General features: G+C 33.1%; 1 protein-coding gene across 1 annotated transcript; it reads left to right on the top strand.

Moving 5' to 3' along the window:
• The first annotated feature begins 9,281 nt into the window (after positions 1–9,281).
• Positions 9,282–15,675, top strand: LOC114748408 (beta-glucosidase BoGH3B-like). The gene is made up of 11 exons (XM_028936791.1): positions 9,282–9,325; positions 9,944–9,951; positions 10,032–10,295; positions 10,399–10,603; positions 10,845–10,935; positions 11,266–11,411; positions 12,003–12,246; positions 12,457–12,561; positions 12,670–12,852; positions 12,978–13,179; positions 14,875–15,675. The coding sequence occupies exons 1-11, from the start codon at positions 9,282–9,284 to the stop codon at positions 15,357–15,359; spliced, it is 1,977 nt and encodes a 658-aa protein (XP_028792624.1). The 3' UTR covers positions 15,360–15,675.
• The last annotated feature ends 5,578 nt before the right edge of the window (positions 15,676–21,253 follow it).

Below are 21,253 nucleotides of genomic sequence, written 5' to 3'. Positions count from 1 at the left end.
AAAAAAACCTCTACAGTTTTTAGTTCTTTTTGTAGTGAGTGTTATCTCTTCCAGCCCAAAATTTTAAGTGTACATTTCAAAAAAACATTACCAAGAAATTCATTTCTCGATAACATTATTGAGAAACTCATTTCACAAAAGCAATCAAGTTTTGGATTTTTTTATCTAAAACCTTTTGTCTAGTTTTTGATAAACTTCTCAAAAAGTATGTTTTTAGCATATCAAGTTATTCTCAATAAACTTATTGAGAAACCTGTTTCTCACATATGACTTTGAGTTTTTGCAATCTCAGTTCTTAAGATTCTTTCTATCGCTCTTCAAAAACCTTATTGATTTGTCTTCTTCTTGATTAAGAAGCAAGTAATAGCCATTTTGCTTTAAACTTAAAGCTATCTGTGAAAATGCTTTATTTAGTATGTTCTCAAAAACATATTCAAGTTGGCACTTAAGAGTCCATAGTTTTTAAATTCTATTCTAAATTTACTCAAAGAGCAAAAAGTTTTTATCAAATGTTTATTTTATACTTTGACTAACTATTATATTTAATGAGAATATCTCATGTAGATTGGTTAAGTGAAGAAATGAGAGAGCTCGACTAAGGGGCATGACTTCGAGTAAAGGTGGCCAAGAATAGAAAACCAAAATCAAGTAATCTAAGCAACATTACTCGATAAAGTAATCAAGTAATATTTGACTCAACAAAGCTTTCAAGTAAAAGTATAGACAACAAAAAGAAGAACTTACAAAATCAAATAAGAATATCAAGATCAAATTCAAGTCTTAAATTTGATATTAGAGGTTACTATGCTCAACAAGAAGTTAGAGTAGATCAATTGAAAGTTAAAGTGGCCCAATTGGATGTATTATTATATATCTTGGAACACCCTTCATCGAAACTCAAATAAAACCTTTAGAGATAATTTTTACATGTGTTTCTTGAGTTCATTTTTTAATTCTATTTTCTCCGACACATTACTAAGAAATCAAAAGCTATATTATGCTCTGTTCTTCATTTAGTTTTGACACATGTTCGGTATTTCTCAAATATCTCCTAAACCATAAATTTTTTTGAGGGGGAACTTAATTCATATAAAACTAGACTTAAAAACACGGTTTATGGACACTAAGATCAACTCCAACGAATTTCATATGAAGGAGATATGCTGCTTGAAATATGATATTAAGGTTTCACACCTTGCTCCTAACCTTCCTCATTGTAATGAAGATAACTATGAAAGTACAATGAATTTTGGAGTGTAACTTGTGGCATTCAAAGCATACTTGAAGAGCTTTATGTTGATAGGTCATTTGTCAAATTTGGAGTTGAATTGGAAAATTACGGTTACTCAAAGTTGACCTTCATTCTATTTGCATTAGAGTTTCAATGTCAAGGACCAGAAGTTCTATTTTCTACTTCATACTCAAACAAGTTATCAAGTTAAAAACATTTCAAGTCAATTATTGAGTAAAAAAAAAAGTGATATCTTTCTAAATGCATATGCTTGCTCTAATAAGTATTCAAGTCAAAGATAACTTCTTCATACTTTATTTTTCTGATGGATTCGAAATCAAGTCTAAATCTTTTGTTACTCTATCTAAATATGTTTGATACTAGTGGAAATATCATAGATCATCTAATAACATGTTTAGAAAGTGATTAAGCATGGATTAAGTCACAATGGATTGATGACATTGCTAATTAACATTTTGTCAGAAGCTTCCAATGGCTAATTTCAACGGTCATATTCTTCAAGCCAAATGGGAAGAAGATGCTCAACGATCAAATGTCCAATATCAACTACAAATAGAAAAGGCATTCAAAGTCAAAACAAAAAAAATCCTAAGCTTATAACATCAAAGGGTTGAAATGATCAATCAAACATATCTTCATTTAGAACTCCGAGAGGATACTCTTTTTCCTTGTGCTTCAGAGTATGCACATATAATTTTGAGATAGATAGGAGAGTTTTATATGTGCTCAAGAGTCAGTTATCACTTTTTTAAAAGAAGAAATATTTGAACTTTATTCTAATATTTAATTGTAACCTTAAAGTGTGTAAGAGGGAGTGAATCCTTAGGAGTATAAGAGGGAGTGCTTACCTCGGTGTGAGGTTGTTATGCATTGTAGTGGTTATCAAGTGCCTAGTTTAAACATGAGAGATATATTGGATTGAAAATCTCATGTAGAGCTTGGGGATTAGATGCAAGTCTATAGAGAGACCAAATCAGAATAAATCATAGTTTGCATCTTTTCTTCTCATACCTCCTTATATTTCCAGCTAATCTATTATACTTCTCTTATTAACTTTTTGTTGTTCATTGTTTTTATACTATGAGTTTCTTATCGTTTTCACTACATCGTTAAAAGATTTTTCATTTTAATCAACACCCAATTCACCCCATCTTGGGTGATTAGTTACTCTAACAATTAAAGGAGAAAAAGGATCTTATAACTAGTTGTTATATTTAAAAGGGAAAATTTCAACTAGAGACCGCAGTAGACAATTTATTTCAAACAGCCCCCAAAACATTCTAAAATATCACTGCAGGACCAAAGGAGCAAAGTGAAATTAATTAGGAAAGGAAAAGACATTCTACCCCCAAACTCTGTGACCCTAAAGCTCTTGCCCCCTTCTTTGGAAACATTTGATAGTTCCAGCTCTTCTCTCTCTCTCACTCTAAAAAAATGTGTTGAGAGAGATCATTCACTGTCATCGTCATTTCGGTAAGGAGAGCCTTCGCTGTCAGTGCTGTTTTGGTAACAAAAGCCTTTGCTGTCATCATAGTCCCTCTCTCTCTCCATACATGACCTCTTTCACTACCTTTTCCTTCAAAAATTTCTACATATAATGCTACAAATCCTCCTCCATTTCTTCTCTTATAGATTTATGGCTTTGGTTTGGACTGTCATGAAGTTCTAAATCAGCAAGAATTTTTTTACTACTCAGATCTACGATAAAATTATCCTGTGGGTTGATTTTAGAATCACACCATTGAGTGTTGAGAGTATTCTTTTCAGTTCCTATTATGAATTGTATTATGCATTTGTAAATTCCACTTCTCCAGAAAAATGGTGATTTTGTGTTGTGAAAACTCGTATTTTTGTTGTGAATTCACAAATTCTTGTTGTGAAAATATATTGTGTTCAATTATTGAAATTGATTGAAGTTAATACTTGAATGATGTGCAGTAACATATTATATATGGCTAGTAGCAATGGAATTAAATCTTTATGAATTCATTGATTATTTTAAGTTTTTATTATTGTACTTGTGCGAAGGTACTGATGGTTCTTATCCTTGTGCCATAGAAACAACACACTATACTAAAGTCTGAGTTGTTGTGGTGGCTCATTACTTACAAAAAAAAATACAAAGTCAGGTGCTGCTGCGAAATTGTTTCAACGGATAAAGGCACAAAAAAATGACAATGACATAGCAATTGTTATATTTCTATCCAAGATGTCATTTAAGCTACTTTATAATGTGTTCAAATTTGTGTATAGAGGATTTGTACAATTTTAGTTTCAGGAAATATATATTATGAGTATGTTTCATGTCAATTAATTCTAATCTTCTGCTTATCCCCACTAGTTTATAAACATATGATGTACTGTTGACAAATGAAATTAGGGAATTGGTAACAAGGATACATTGTTTAACAACTTCATGTTTTGCAAATGTGGCTATCATATTGACAACTGAAATTAGAAAATTTGCACACACAAAAAATGTATATTAACAACAAGAACACGTTTATTTACAAGTGAACTAGTTGAATTGAAGAAGATGAACATGATTATTCAAGTCTAGGAGGAACTGTTTACAAGTGAAATTAGGAAATTTACAACACGGACATGCCCATTAATAATAGAAATATATCTATTTGCAAGTGGATTTATTTAATTCATGAACACAACAATTCACAAGTCAAGGAGCGGTAGTTCACAAGTGGAATCAGAAAATTTACAACACAATTATGCCCATTAACAACATAAATATGTCTATTTGTAAATGGATTTATTTCATTCATAAAGTTGAACAAAACAATTCACAAGTCTGAGAGCAATGATTCACAGGTAGAATTAGGACATTTGCAACACAGATACACCTATTAACAACATAAATATGTCCATTTACAGGTGGATTTATTTCATTCATAAAGCTAGACAGAACAATTCGCAAATCTGAGACCAATAGTTTACAAGTGAAATTAGGACTTTGCAACACAGCTATGCCCATTGACAATATAAATATGTCCATTTACAGGTAGATGTATTTCATTCATAAAGTTGAACAAAATAATTCATAACTCTGGGAGTGACAGCTCAAAAGTAGAATTAGGACATTTGCAACACAAATACGATCATTAACAATATAAGTACATCAATTTACAAGTAGATTAATTTGTTCTGCATTTACATAATTACCAACCAATTTCAGTACAGTACTTCATCTATCATTTTGCTTTCTAAGATCTTCACATATTTGCCTCCCATATGGAAGATGCAAAATAATTGCTTTACATTGCTGCTAGCCATATATAATGTGTTGCTGCACATCATTCAAGTATTAACTTCAATTAATTTTCAATAATTAAACACAGTATATGTTCATAGCAGGAATTTGCAAATTCTCAACAAAAATACGAGTTTTCACAACACAAAATCACTGTTTTTTTTAGAAGTGAAATTTGCAAATCCATAATACAATTCATGATAGGAACTAAAAAGATTACCCTCAACATTCAATAATGTGATTCTAAAATCAACCCACAATATAATTTTATCTCAAATCTAAGTAGGAAAAAAAATTCTCACTGATTTGTAACTTTTTTTTTTTTTGAATTAGCAAGCTAGTGCTTGTGGAGTGAATCGAAGCCGCGACCTGTTGCACCCAAGGCAATTGACGTGCCGCTACACCATAGTGATGTTGGCGTTGATTTGTAACTTTACGATAGTCCAAACCAAACCCATAAAATCTACGATAGAAGAAATGGAGAAGGATTTGCAGTATTATATGCAGAAATTTTTGAAGGGAAAGGCAGTGAAAGAGGTCACGTAGGGGAGGGGAGAGAGAGAGAGAGACTATGATGACAATGAAGACTCTTATTACCAAAACAACACCGACAGCAAAGGCTCTCCTTACCGAAATGACGACAACGGCGAATGATCTCTCTCAACACAACAACGGATTTTTCAGAGAGTGACAGAGAGAAGAGCTGAAAATATCGAATGTTTCCAAAGAGAGGGAGAAGAGTTTGAGGGTCATAGAGTTTTGAGGGGTAAAAATGTCTTTTCTTTTCCTAAATTAATTTCAGTTTGCTCCTTTGGTTCTGCAGTGATATTTCAAAATGTTTTTGGAGCTGTTTGAAATATATTGTCTAATACGATCTTTAATTGAAATTTTTCCCTTTTAAAATCCGAACGAATTAGAACATCAAATAAATTATAGATAGATACAGCAATTAATCATGCATCTTTTTTTTTTTTCCAAAGAGAATCATGAGCAAAAAGAACATCCAAACAATTCATTTAGTTTTTGTGAAGATTTCCAAATCGTTAAACTTGTCCAATGGTTCACATGAGCTGCATGCATAAAGGATTGTGTCCTTTTCAAGTGGTATTTGCTGTGTCCTCCACTTTGAACCTTCATCAATTATTGCCCTTACTTTTTGTTGTTATCATCTTTTTGAAAAAAAGAAAATCTTTTGTCGTTATCATCCATATTCGAGGCAGCCGTGTTGGACCCGAAAATTTTTTTTAAAAAAATATTCTTCATGTCACTTTTTATATCTACTTGTTTATAATTACTTTTTTTTATTCTATTTATAAATCAGTTTCAATATATTTTATTAAAATTAAAAAAAACTTTAAACATCATTAATTTATCTTAAAATTTACTACTTTTTCAACTTTATCTTTATTGTCTTTTTATACCAGAAGAGAAACACCTTACAGTTTACTACCCAACATCTCTGGGGTTACTATAATCAGACTTAATTTAGATTAGCCTGCTCTAATCAAATGTTTTGAAGATGCATCATTTTATTACTTCTCACAATATGTGCATCGGTTTAAATGACATTGGTTTAAATGACAAAAGGAAATCCAAACAAACGTTACAAACCTCACTTTTACAATTATTTCATTAAAATATCTTCTCAATTATCTAACTCCAAGGTCAAAAAAAAATAGAGATAACATATCAACTCTCAGTTTTTTAAAAAATAATTTTGTATTTAAAAATTATCTATTAAAATTTTAAATACGAACGAGACAACGCAAATCATACTACGATAATGAGCATTTGGAGAAAAAGCACATTTATGCGTTTGCAGCGAAAAACGTGCCTTGGACAGGGCGTGTCGGGTGTTGGTGAGTTGTTTCCCGTTTGTGCCTGTTTGGATTGGCTTGGACAAAAAGCACAGTACGCTGAAAGCCCCAGTTTTGAAAATTCTTACATATTCTGAAAGCGTCGCCTCAAATAAACCTGACCAATGAAAATGCAACACCTAAACTGATTTTCAAGCAGGCTGTTACCCTTTTCTTTCTTTTTTTTTGAAACTAGCATCCCACTCCCTGGAACCCACGCGCACAGACCTCTGATATTCTCATATTCATTATTCAAGCTCTCCCATGTTGAGCCTGGTCTAGTCATCATAGATCAAAGTTAAATGAATTTAGAAAATCGGCCTAGGAGTGAAGTAATACTTCTCTAATTCTACTTATAAAATAAAAATAATATTTTTTTATTTATAAATCATATTACTACTTCCGGTCTTAATCATAATACAAATGAGTTCTTAAAATTAGGACAGAAAGTATATGAGCAATTTTATTATTTATTTATTATTATGTAGACTTTTTTTTCTTTGAGTAGAATGTATATTGTTTAGATAAAATCTCACAAAAAAATATAAAAATTACTAAATCTTAAATAAAAAAATTCATATAAAAATATGTTGTTATTTGCAAGTTAAGCGTAATTAAAACTCGTTAAATTGTAAGAAATTATTTTGATTTAGAATTTAATAATTTTTAAATTCCTTTTATAAGATTTTTCCTATTATTTATGTTCCTTTAGGACATCCAATAAAATTAGAATGATATAAAAAAATTATTAAATTTTAAAACGAAATTAATAAGATCTAAAATTTTTTGTAGTCTCGATAAATATATTAAAAGTGAAATTCACAGTCACATCAAAAGAAGCATAATAATTTTCATGAAACCAATGAAAGTAGAGTTGCCCTTTATTCTCCAAAAAAATTAGTAATATAATTTAATTTGTTTTTTTTAAAAATGTATATTATTAACTTTGAATCACAATTAAATTGATCTCAAATTTTTGGCAAATTTATTTTCTTGTAATGATGTAAATAATACCGAATTTTAGACATTACGAGGGTTTAATACAATATTTTGATTTAACTCAACAAATTTTAATTAAATTGTTCTTTTTTGAAAAATTAACTTGAAAATAAAAAATGTGCATAAAACGTATTTCGTCACAATTTAATAATTATTATATTTATTTTAATAAAATTTAAATGTTTAAAATAAAAAAGATAATTTTGTGGATATATTATCAAGTAAATTATAAAAATATTTAAATGACAAAGTATTCAAAATTTCTAACAATTAAAATTATTAAATAACTAATTCTTACTTAGGAATTAAGAATTTTGGAATAAAAAATTGGAAAGAATTGAAGAGGTGGGAAACGTATGGAAGCCGGCGGGGGGAGCGAGGGTGAATGGGTGTGGGGGTGCTTCACGCCTCTCTGCCTGCGCATAACTCCAGGAAAGCGAGATGCCAGTGTCAAAAAGGAAGCTGACAGCCTTTGAATTAAAATCAGCTCGGGTGTTGCATTTTCATTGACGAGAATTTATGAGGTGTATGTAAGAATTTCTCCAAATTTTGAGTTTTTTTTCAGTCACCATCGTTGAGGGAAAAAGCAAATGAAAATTAAAAAAATAAAGATATTTAAGTAATTAAAAAAATAAAGATATTTAAGTGGGCTTACTTTGACTCAATAATTTTTTTTTTTCAGTGGTAATATGATGTTTATAAAAAGTATTATAAGAAGAAAAAATTAACTAATATTCTTTAATTATTTTACGTTATTGTTTTTTTAAAATTTATCAAATTATACATATGCATATATGATATATTATCACCCGCCATTAATATAAAACCCAATGAACTAATTTAAAGAAAGTAAGAAATCTAAATAAATTACCTAATTATATTATATGTTACATAATTTCTCTAAAACATTCATATGTATCACTATATTACAAATCAATTTATAAGTCAAGCAGATTAGTTTAGAGAAAAATAATACCCTTTTCAATCATTTTATATCTTATTTTTTCATTACTTATTCAAACAATTTTTAATTTATCAAACTAATTTTTATAAAAATTAATCGAAACATTAATCATATTACGCTAACTGACTTTTATCCTAACTCAAATTTATAAAAGTCAGATAAGATAAAAATCATTTTTACTACCGTTAGTTCAAACACATCATCAAACTAGCTAGTGTCTCAGCGAGTTTAACTTTGGAATCTGATTTTCAGTGACCGGTCTAAAGGTGTGAAGTTAACTCGTCTTCTTTGATTTTTTTTTTTTGTGAACAAAGAACAAAACACAAGACGACTTGACTACTTATTCTACGCAGATGACTCCTGATTCCTACACTCTCCAGGTCTTCGTGTAACGGTTGTTTATGCTCAATAGGAGGGGACTGCCAGAAAATGACTGTCCTGATGTTCCAGCCCTAAAGGTGTTTGGCTATTGTCAAGGATACTTTCTAAAAGTATTTTTCCAAAGACTGAGATAAACTCCTGTATATATTTTCGTTCATATACTGTACAATTATTTTTAAAATCATGTTTAGTTGAAGAATGCCATCCTATCTGCGCAGTGGTTACTCTCTCGATAAACATGGCTGATTTTCACTTGCCAATCATGCTTTGTCATTTCATGAATCCCTGCAAATATATTGTAGTTTCCCGCAATAGAAGCTCTGTTGTTAGTAGCTTCCACAACCAACTTTGAGTCAGACTCTACTTCGATTTTTTGGAACCCCATCCTCCAACACAGTTCCAGACCTTCCAAAACAGCCCTTGCTTCAGCTTCATCAGCTTCCCAATCACTCTCCACTGTCACCCTGATCACACCTCCAACAACCATTTGAGTCTTCCACTGTCCCCGTCCCATCAGTGTTTAACTTGCACCATCCTGTATTTGGTCGCTGCCATTTCACACAGATGGAGTCCACCTCATTCGTATCCCACATTCCTTCACCGCACTTGTGATGATAATTCTCCACATATCTCCTCATTTCTTTCTCAGGATAGATAGGTATCTCAAAATCTCTTCGTCTTATTTGATTTTGTAACAAGGGCAAAGTTGAAAATTTGTTGGAAAGTTTTCGCTCATAAATAGGCACAGGAAAGTTTTTTGAAGCTTAGTATTGCTCCAAAATTTTAAAATCATCACAATAGGAGATAAAATTACTATGATATTGACTGTAATTCCTAACTCTAAGTAAAACCTTACCCTTATAATAATATTACCTCGAGAGACGATCCCACATAAACAGGTATAAAAGCTATAATTGTAAACCACGATCAAGCCGACACAATAGGCATTGCGATGCGAAGAGCTTTGCTCGGAGAAATAGAGGGAACATATATTTTGATCCTAAATATAATACGTCAATCTATTTTGTCTCTTATATTTATTCATTTTTTCCAAGATAATCCTTCTAATAATGATAGTTCGTTGTACCCAAAAAAAATAGTAGTTCTGGTCAATAAACTTGATTAGCAAGGATATTTTAGGAAAGATAACACATATTTATTATAAATAATTAACTTAACTTATTTTCTTAATCTATCTAAATTAGCCAACTGGTTCTTATATTTAGGACCGGAAGTAGTATGGTATATTCATCTTAACACAAACGCGGCCTTGTTGGTCGTCATCAACGTGTCCATTGGGTCCGTGAAATGAAGACGTGCTGATCAACGAACCATTTCACTTCCCGCCCTATAAGAGACATGGAGATCAAACTATCCCCACTTCACAATACATTCTGTTTCTTGTGCTTACTCTGCTTTTGAAGGACATGGATTGCGTGTACAAGAATCCCAATGAACCCATTGAAGCTCGTGTCAAGGACCTTCTTTCCCGAATGACTCTCAAGGAGAAGATTGGTCAGATGACCCAAATCGAGCGTCGCGTTGCAACCCCTTCCGCCATTAGAGACTTGTCCATTGGTACTATTTTCTTTTCTCTGACTTTTTCCCCCCCTCTGTCAGGATTTGAAGGTTGAGAACATTTGTATTCTGGTTCTGATATCTGCCTCCTTTTTCTTTGAAGGGAGCATGCTCAGTTGTGGAGGTAGTGGTCCTTTTGAAAATGCAATGGCGTCGGATTGGGCTGATATGATAGATGGCTTTCAAAAATCAGCTCTCGAGTCCCGATTAGGCATACCGCTCATATATGGGATCGATGCAGTTCATGGTAACAATAGTATATACGGTTCCACTATATATCCTCACAATATTGGCCTCGGAGCAACTAGGTTGGTGTTTTCCCTTGAACTTGATTTGAATACCAATATTCCATTTATAGTAAAGTGTAGGTTCCAAAGGTGTTTGATGTTTGTTCAATATACAAGGCGGGTGGGCGGAGGCTATAATTGCTTACTCTACAAGAATTGATCCGTTAACAGCTTGCTTATTACTAAAGCTTCAGTATTCATATAGAACCGCCGTTGTGTTCTTGAGACTGAGCTTTCATTTCTTACTGATGGCTGCTTGTAGGGATGCAGAGTTAGCTCAAAGAATTGGGGCTGCAACAGCACTTGAAATTAGAGCAAGTGGAATTCACTATGCCTTTGCTCCTTGTGTTGCAGTAAGTCATCATAACTAACCCGTATTATATTCTTGTTACAAGTCATGCTAATGAACCGCAAAGTGTATATGTTAGTACTGTGGCAATATTTGAAACATTGGGCACTTTCGTCTGAACATGTGACCTCCTTTTCTGTTGTACTTGTTCATCTTTGTATTGCATAGCCAGATTCACTCTTTTTTTTTTTTAAATCACTGACTAATGGCGTTTAAATCAACATGGTTAACCAATATACATCTTTTCTACCCATATTTATTTCACCATCCCCTGGTAATGTCTCTGGATAATGCTATAAAAAATTACGTCTCACTTGAATGAAAAAATGGACAGGTCTGCAAAGATCCCAGGTGGGGAAGATTCTATGAGAGTTATAGCGAAGATACTGAGATAGTCAGAAAGATGAGCTCCATAGTTTCAGGTTTGCAGGGCCAGCCTCCAACAGGACATCAACATGGTTATCCTTTCGTGGCTGGAAGGTAGAGAGAAACTATAATATAATTCCTAGAGATATATGTTTTTTATCGTGGAAATAGTAATTATATCATATAATCATACTAACCGTTGACGGCAGGACGACTCCCTGTTTTCTGCTTTTCTTTTTGCTTTTTTAATTTGTGGTTTATTCATACGACTTTTCCTAGGTTGATTCATACCCTATAAAAGAAACTTTCTATGGAAATAGTGATTATTATAAAAATAGAAGGTACTATACCAAATACAAGTTATACTGACGTTTGAGAGCACAATGACTTCTCTGTTTTTTTTTTGCTTTCTTTTTATTTTAGTCTATTCATATGATTTTTTCCAAGATTGACTCATGCCCTAGAAAAGAAATGTTCCCTTTCAGACTTCTTTTCCTTACTTCAGTGGTGAAAATTTATGATGCCTCCAAAGTTTCCATGCTTTTTTTTTTCTTTCTTTCTTTTTCATGTTCCCCGTTTAAACACTCGGCTACTTTATCATGCAGATCCTGGCATAGATTACTACATTCTTAAAAAACTCGCCAAACTAGGAGTCATTATCAGTTTTCATCAAAACTTTTATTATATATGCTATTAATATTTCAGGAACAAGGTCATTGCTTGCGCCAAGCACTTTGTTGGAGATGGGGGCACTGAGAAAGGCAAAAATGAAGGAAATACAGTATTATCATATGAAGAGTTAGAAAGAATCCACATGGCTCCTTATTTGGACTGCATTTCACAGGGTGTTTCAACCATTATGGTTTCTTATTCTAGTTGGAATGGATGCAAACTCCATTCTCACTATCACCTTATTACTGAAATTTTGAAAGAGAAGCTAGGTTTTAAGGTAACACAACCATGATGGTAGGAATTAAAGCTGAAGTTATTGCAGTCTTTGCTGTTCTGTCTCTTCTCTTAACCAAAGAGTACAAGACTCCTTGTTTTATTCTTTGAAAAATGCACTACCGTTACTAAAGTTATTTTGCCTTTTCATCTGTTTCACAGCATGTGAATTAATGATTTTGTTTAATTTACACCATTGGCTCTGCTATTATAGGGTATTGTAATTTCTGACTGGATGGGAATTGATAAGATTCGTGAACCTCGTGGGTCTGATTACCGAAACTGCATAATGTCAGCTGTTAATGCTGGAATTGACATGGTACAGACCTTCAATTCTCGATACCATTATCAGGGTTTGCTTTTCTTTTTCTTTTCTTTTCTGTTTTTTCCCCTTCTTTTTTCTTCAGCTGTTCAAGAAAATTTGCAGGTCATGGTGCCTTACAGATTTGAGCTGTTAATGGAAGAACTGACCTCCCTTGTAGAATCAGGGGAAGTACCAATAGCCAGAATTGATGATGCTGTTGAGAGAATACTGAGAGTGAAATTCGCTTCTGGCATTTTTGAATCTCCTTTATCTGATAGATCTTTGCTGGATATGGTTGGTTGCAAGGTAATAAGAATAACTCAGAATATTTTTAAATTCCCTTTCACAAGTTTAGGCTGACTTGTCATTTTAAGCACTCATTACCATATTTCGCTGAATTTTTCGTTTCACTTGATCCATTATTTATGAAGCAACATAGAGAACTTGCACGGGAAGCAGTTCGAAAGTCCTTGGTTCTGTTGAAGAATGGAAAGGATCAAAGCAGACCTTTTCTTCCATTAAATAGACAAGCCAAGAGGATTCTTGTAGCCGGAAGCCATGCAGACGATCTGGGCTATCAGTGTGGAGGCTGGACTAAAAATTGGCAAGGACTTAGTGGACGAGTTACCATCGGTATGCCTTTGTTTTCCATGCTTAAATCACAGATGAATCGTGCTCGCTTACGAGCTTAGTTTATTTTTCTTGTAAGGGTTTTAATTATCTCATGATTTACCTAATATTTGTGCCTAATAAAAATAAAGTATTTTTTTTAAGAAAATGTAATCATAATTATTTATTAAATTAATATGGCAATATTTATACATAGTAAAAGTGGTGGAGTTAGTATTAACTAATAGAATCATATTCTTCTGTTTTTACCAAATGAAAAATAACTATCTTTTGTATGGCGTTTGATAAAATTTTCACTATAAACAATTAAAGAACATTTTTTTCCATTTTATTATTAAGTTTTATCTTATTAATAATTTAAGGTGATCCAAGAAGTCAAAAAGTATTACACTTTATAAAAGAACAAAAAGAAGTTAATGGAAAATCTCAAAAAAAGCTATTGGAATCTAGGAAATTCCTGATTTAGTCTTGAAATTGTGTAAATAACAGAAAGGGTCAATGACTCAATCTGTCATTTGTAAAATCAAAAGGAATAGATAACTTTACCCTGACTAAGCAGAAGTGAGTAGTTATTCTCTAAACAAATCTAGGTAACGCTTACACTGTTCTAGTGATTATATGATTAGTTGTAGTTAATAACAATGCATCTTCACATGCTTGGCTAAGCAAAAGTGATTACATGATTAGTTGTACTGATTTAAAATGAAACTTCTCATGGGGCATTCCTGACTACGAAAAAGTGAATAGTTATTCTTTACACGAATCTAGGTAACGCCTAAACCCTTATAATGATTCCTTAAATCATTGTAGTGAATAAATACAAATAAGGGCAGAGTTGTTAACTCCTCTTAATTTTACAAATGACAGATTGGGTTATTAACCCTTTCTGTCATTTACACAATTCCAGGACCCAATCAGAAATTTCCTATATTTCAAGAGCTTTTTTTGGGGTTTTCTCAAAAGTTAAAGTTAAAGGAGAGTTACAGATAGGTCCCAAATAAAGAAATTAATTACCTTCAACTCTTATTTAATTATATATGTAAATGTGAAAATTTGCCGTGTAAATGGAATTCAACAAATAATTGATTTTCTTATTTAAGATCTATTTGTAATCCTCCAAAACTAAACATTGAATATACCATTTTTATTTCTTAAACACCATAATTTTAATTAGTTAAGAAGCTTAAAATTTTTAATGCATTTTGTGAAGTTTTATTCAATGCTTTTAAAATCAATTTGATAGAAAAGTGTGTTGTGTGTGTGTGTGTTTTATTTTTTGATATATAAAATGTAAAATAGGAGAAAACAAAATTTCTTATAGGGCATAAATGAAACTTTCTTTTAAATTGGGGGGGCGGATGGGAGGTGAATTTTTTAAGTATATCATATAAAATTTCTAATTTTAGAGTGGTCAACACAACAACTAGCGTCGGTCAATTAAGTCGTGGACATCACAACTTTCATTTAAAAAAAAAAAAGCCTCTATTCTTAAACATTCTAGCCCATGGTAAGCCATGTTTGCAATGGAGGTCAAAGTCCAATGGGCTATGCCCATTTGGTTGTGGCTCATAAGGGCAGGGGAAAATCCATGTCATTATTATAAGAGCTTAGGGTTGGGCCATTTATACCACCACTCTTTTACTTTCTTATTCCACATGCTTGTCAGTTGCTACATTTAACCTTTGCCTACTATTTTAGGGACAACACTTTTGGATGCCATCAAGGAAGCTGTAGGAGATGAAACAGAAATTATTTATGAGGAAAATCCATCAAAAGAGACCCTAGAACGCAATGACATATCTTTTGCCATTGTAGCTGTTGGTGAAAAACCCTATGCAGAGAAGTTTGGTGACAATTCTGAGCTTGTGATCCCTTTAAATGGACCTCGCATTATAAGTTCAGTTGCAGACAAAATCCCAACACTGGTTATTCTGATATCTGGAAGACCTTTAGTGTTAGAGCCATGGCTGTTAGAGAAGATTGATGCTCTTGTTGCTGCTTGGTTTCCTGGTACTGAAGCTCAGGGAATTACAGACGTTATCTTTGGGGATCATGACTTTAAAGGACAGCTTCCTATGGCTTGGTTTCGAAGGGTTAAGGATCTTGATCAACCAACTGAGGGGGTTAGACTACATGATCCCTTATTTCCCCTTGGTTTTGGGTTGACATATACTGAGGATTAAAACCTCATTTTGGCCAGACTGTGAATCTTTTGCAATCATATAGTTATGCATTAGTGTAAGACAATGTATAAAGTGAGAATGCTGTAGGTTGGCGAGGTGGGTTAGAAAAAGTTTGCCTCAAAATAGATTGGCATTTTGTCAATTCAATCCGTCACTTCTTGAGGTGAACAAATTGAGCCCACATACTACTTCAAACTTATTCCCGTTCCCCTTTATCTCCTTGTTGCACTATTAATGCTTGTTGTTATGACTGTTTAGATATAAATAAGTTCTTGATAATTATTCAATTGCACAAGTGCCAATTGACTGCATCAAAGCTACTTATAATGTTGTGGTGGTCAAAAGTTTGATTTTACTATGACCTCATTGATTATTTGGTGTAGGAGAATTGTTTAATATCATTGTAGTGCTAAAAGAATAAGGTTGGATCAACATGAAATTTTGGTCATTATTATGAAGAACTTATAACACAGAAATATAATCAATATGAACAGTATATAAATAATCTATGGCTTTAAGGGTAAATCCATCCCCTAAATAGTTTTTATATTAAAAACCAGAAGTAGTATAATATTTTCATAAATTTTGGGAGGGGAAAATGCATAGGGAAAATGAGAAAAAAAGAAGTTAAAAATTTGTAAATGCCAAATGAGGAATGTCAACTAAAATTTATTGTTATTTACAAATTTAGTGTTGTTAACACCAAACAAAGAGTTGTTATCAGATCTAATTTGAGATTTTCAGCTTTGTTTTTTTTGTCATTCTCCCAAATGTATAAGACCTATATAATATAAGGAGAAAATTGAAAATTTGGGACCACCATGGCTCCTGCGTGTTCTCTCTCCCTCCACCATTGTGTGTATCCCCAAAAGCTTCTTCTAAATTAAATTAGAGGCATTAATGTTCCACCTAATGCTTTCACATCGGAAAGTGGGATTGATTAGGATAAGAATTTTATCTGAGTTATCAAGGTTTTAAAGTTTAGTACTGATAATAACAAAAAGGTGGTACACAAAAAGCACTTAAAATCCAAAACATGAATAAATAAGAAAGCGTAAGCACATGGTTATACACTATAAAAAATGACCAACCTATCCTAACATGTGTCTAGCTAGTCTCCCAAAACAAGCTTGTTATTAGCTCAAGCAACATGCCTACAAAATGACTAACACAGTGACCCAAAATAGTCAATACACAAACCGCGAGGCACACATGTTATCTTTTGAGTGATCTTACGAACAAATTCAAATTCAAGCATTGTTAGGTCCAAAAAAAATCAGCTTGATTAATGCATCAAAATTTCATACCCGACTAAGGAATAAGAACCAAACAGTCTTTTTTTAAGTGTTTTAAGTTATGAGATGTATTGTGGGAGTGAAAGCAATATTGACCATTCATTAATTTCCCATTTTTGCCCCCTTCATTTTTCGAAACTTGTCACCTTAAGTGATGGAATGTGGAGAAGGACAAAGCAAAGAGTGCAAAAAGACATGTGAAAGGAGTCCAAATTCAAGCATTGCTTTAACTGTGTGTTCGTTTGCATACTAAAAGTAACTTCTAAAGTTGATTTTCTTTATCATGAAAAGGAAAAGGATGATTTTTTTTCCTTTTTGGGATTGCGGATCAATAAGATTTCGTGTGTTTGGTTCAAAGAATTATATGAAATATAATGTACAAGAATTATTACGGAGAATTCGTTCGGTATACTATCAAGGAATCATGGGATAAAATTTATATTTTATCTAGAAAAAATAAAAATAAATGTGAAATGATGTTTTCTAACTCTATCAAAACCAAAAATAGGGGAAGTGTCTAAATGTTGATTCATAAAGGGTATAAATGGCCATATGTTAATTTGCATACGCATCAATTTGGATTACATGGTAAAGATATTTTAGAGAATCAATTATAAATTTGAGAGGCAAATATAATTAAGATCGCTATATTCAGGACTAAATATAATTCGCAATTAGCTTTTATATCAAGAATTAAAAATAATACGTTGTAATATGGATTATATCAAATAATTGTACTATGCGAACCTAATACCCTAAATTAACAAAATGCATGGAGATTACAAATAATCCTAATACATGAAATTGAACAAAACCTCAACAAAGCGAGCAGCAAATAGCAGCATGTGCCATAGGCTAATAGCTCGCTAATTATGACCCAAAAATTCAATAAGACATTGCGTTTCATTAGATGAGCATTTAACAACAAATCTCAATAGAACTCCTAACATAACCTTGTTTTTTATGAAATTAAAAACTCAAGACACTACTGAGTCCGTTCCACTCTTTGTAATAATAATTAAGTAATTGTTTTTAATTTTCAGAAATAATAATAAGAATAAGGGAAAATGACAAAAAGAGAAGTTAGAAATTGCAAATCCCAGATAAGGTTTGGTAATACAACTTTATTTGGTATTGACAAATCTGAATTTACATACGATAATAAATTTTGACATTCCTTATTTGCTATTTATAAAATTCTAACTTTTTTTTTTAATCATTGTCCCTAAGAATAAAGTTGGGGGGAGGTGCTTTTTAATTCCACTTGCTAAAAGGGCCTAATTAGGCTTTTTGGAAAAGATGGTGACCTTATCAAAATGTACTGTGAGGAAAGCTGAGCTAAACTACAGGCCCATTTTGCTTAGTGTGCGCCAATTGAAATCCACACGCGTTCTTTCTTTATTTGTTTTCATTTCTTTTTTCCCTTAGATATTTTGGCAACTTGTTCACGAATCGAGGACCATTTTAGAATAGTCAAATCCAACTTTACAAATGTTTTTTTTTTCTTGGGATTTTGTTTGCATAATTTCTACTCTAAGTTATCAAAAAGAATAAGTTGACTTGTAAAAAATATTTTTTTTCTTTTTAATATAATAGTTTAGTAATTTAAATATTTTATTAGATATCTAATTCCCCAAATGCTTATATTCTAAAAATGAAAATTAATTATATTAAGAATTGGATGAAATTTAGGTCAAATTACTTAAATTCATTAAGTCAAGTTCTCTAATCATACTTATTATTTTTGCTATTATTGTGCACGTGTAAGTTTACACATAAATACTTGTAAATTTTGTATGACCTTTTATGATGTAAATTAGAATTTGTAAATAGAAAAAAGACAGTAAAATACCTTCAAAAATATTAAATGACAAAGGAGGGTATCTAAATTTTAAAATCCCAATTCAGACCCCAGGTACTTTTTTAAAATTTTTAAATCTTATAAAAATTACACAAATGCTTTTTACTATTTTTTTTTCACTTTTTTTTTAAATACTGCCACCTCAACAATTCCAGTCACCGAAGCTCTAACGCCAATGACATGTCACCGGAAGCGACCAATCACCGAAACTCCGATGACCTGTCATCAAAACTCCGATGACTACTCTTTTTATGTAATTACTATTTCTTTTCAGTTATTGACTATATTTATTTTTAAATTCAGATGACATGTGACTGAAACTTTGGTGGCCGATCATTGGAGCTCCGATGACTACTCTTTTTTAACTATGGACTATATTTACTTTTAAACTCTGATGACTACTCTTGTTAAGCTATTGATTACTCTAGTAATATGATTTACTACTCTTATATAGTTAATGGCTATATAAAAGTAGTCACCGAAACTTTAAAAACAAAAGTAGTCAATAGTTAAAATAGAGTAGTTAATAGCTACATGGAAGTAGTCACTGACAGTAAGGACAATGTTGTTATTGTACAAGATTTGAAAATTCCAAAAATGGTACCTAGGATCTGAATTGGAATTTTGAAATTTACCTACCTTAATTTGTCACTTAGTAATTTTGAAAGTATTTTACTGTTTTTTTCTCTTTGTAAAAATTTTCATATGGACACTTAATTTTTTGGTATTGTCAATTGTTAAAATGGGTATATGCAATCTTTAAACAAGATTGTCTCCAATAGAAAGACAACTACGCATTATTAAATTAACATATGAACTTGACTTAATAAATATAAGCATACTGACCTAAGTTTGGTTTTTAAAAAAATTAAAATTCGAGCATGTTTTGTCAACATTTAATTACACAGTCACCATTTAAATTGTTGAGTTAATATTTTTATTATACCAAACTAATAATTTTAAGATTAAAAGACTAAAAATTTTATTTTTACATTTTATGAACTAAATTGAAACTTGAAGTAAATTTAAATCACTCTTGACTATTATTTTGGCCTTTAATTTTTATCATTTGACTTGACAAATAATTTTTGAGTAAAACTTTATCAATCAAATCAGGTACTAAACTTTGTTCCCCTTAAATTCGAGTGGTGCTTTGTCAAGGAACAAAAAATCAAAGAACAACGTGATGGAACGCTCTCTCTCCACCAAGCTTCAGGAAAAAGAAGACACCCCTCCGCATCCAGATGACAATCGATCGACGAAGAAAGTGAAAATACGTAATGGACTCCCTCATGAAGAATCCGATATTCTCTCCTATGACCCTATCTCACCATCTGATGAAGAAATGTCTGCAGAGGAAGCAAACGAGGACCAGCAGACTAACGACTTGAATATGGATGCCACCGACCCACCTGAGCAACCAGTGCCTTCCTTCAGGGACATGCTACTCAACCAGGGGCCACGAGCCAGGGATGAGGAAGAAGATCTCGCACTCCACGAAGGGGACATCACTGTCAACAAAGCAGGTCCCTTTCCATCCATTCATTTCTCAGCAAGGGTCCACAAGATACTAGATGACAGCATGAAATTTGCGGTTGTGGTTAAAATGCTTGGTCGTAACATCAGATATAATGATCTCCGAGACAAGGTTGTCAGCCTCTGGAAACTCAATGGCACTGTTCAACTATCGGACCTAGAGGGTAACTGCTTCATTGCCAAACTAAGTAATGAACGAGATTATCAGGAGGTCCTGCTGGGAGGGCCCTGGGTCATCTTCGGGCATTATCTCACAGTCCAACCTTGGACTCCCGACTTCTCCCCTCTAACCCACGTCGCCTCCCAAGTCATGGCTTGGATCCGCATCCCTGGTTTGCCGACTAAGTACTATAAGAAAAGTGTGGTTCGAGCCATAGGAGAAGTGTTGGGCAAGGTACTTAGGATTGACTATAACACTACCTCAGGAGAGCGAGGGAAGTTTGCCCGTATGGCAGTCCTCATTGATCTCTCCCAGCCACTTACTGCTAAGATCGACGTTGATGGCAAAATATTGTACGTCGAGTATGAAGGACTGCCAACCATCTGTTATTGTTGTGGTTGCTACGGCCACCTGGAAGATGTCTGCCCAAGGAAAATGGAAACAAGCGAGCACGCACAGCCCGCCATCCCTCCGGCGAACCAATCCTCCATTGAAGCGAGTACCTCTCACGCGGGGAGAGATCCTGACGCGCTCTACGGTGCATGGATGCAAGCGCCATCTAGAGGAAGAAGAAGGTACTCAGAAAAAAGAGAAGCAGGTAGCAGCTATCAAAAAGATATTACCAGAGGCAATAGATTTGACATTCTGACGGCTGGTGATGATAACATCGAGAGTGCTACACCCTCCCACTCCTCCTACAGGGGGATTGCTATCTCATCAGGCAGGCCAGGGAATGCGAAAGGGAAGGAAAAAATTACCAAACCAGTGAGAACACCAGTCAGCAAAAACGGACAGGTACCTGTGTCAGATAAGCCGACTAAAGACCCCACCCACCTGACTAATCCCGACTCCCTCTTTGCCAGTCGCCCCTATAAGGCCGAAAACCCCACTACACTAGACCCCAGCTGCCATCAAGTCACCTCCTTCCCCAGGCCAAATTCGACCCTCCAACCAATCAGACCCACCAAGCCCAAACATCCCCAGCCCAAAACCTTAGACATTGGGAAAGAGAATGTTCAACCCAAACCTCCTGACCAAAAGC

This window comes from Neltuma alba, unplaced genomic scaffold (genome assembly GCF_004799145.2).
Source record: "Neltuma alba isolate B1F8T4 unplaced genomic scaffold, ASM479914v2 tig00005701_pilon, whole genome shotgun sequence".
In the NCBI taxonomy this organism is placed as follows: domain Eukaryota; kingdom Viridiplantae; phylum Streptophyta; class Magnoliopsida; order Fabales; family Fabaceae; genus Neltuma; species Neltuma alba.
This window is presented reverse-complemented; position numbering and strand designations above follow the sequence as displayed.

Bases quoted from the DNA above. Each gene is read 5' to 3' on its own strand.
- LOC114748408 (XM_028936791.1), top strand. From the start codon at position 9,282: ATGGAGTCCACCTCATTCGTATCCCACATTCCTTCACCGCACTT. The intron at 10,296-10,398 runs GTACTATTTTCT...TTTTCTTTGAAG, and splicing joins CATTAGAGACTTGTCCATTG to GGAGCATGCTCAGTTGTGGA. The intron at 10,936-11,265 runs GTAAGTCATCAT...AAAAATGGACAG, and splicing joins CCTTTGCTCCTTGTGTTGCA to GTCTGCAAAGATCCCAGGTG.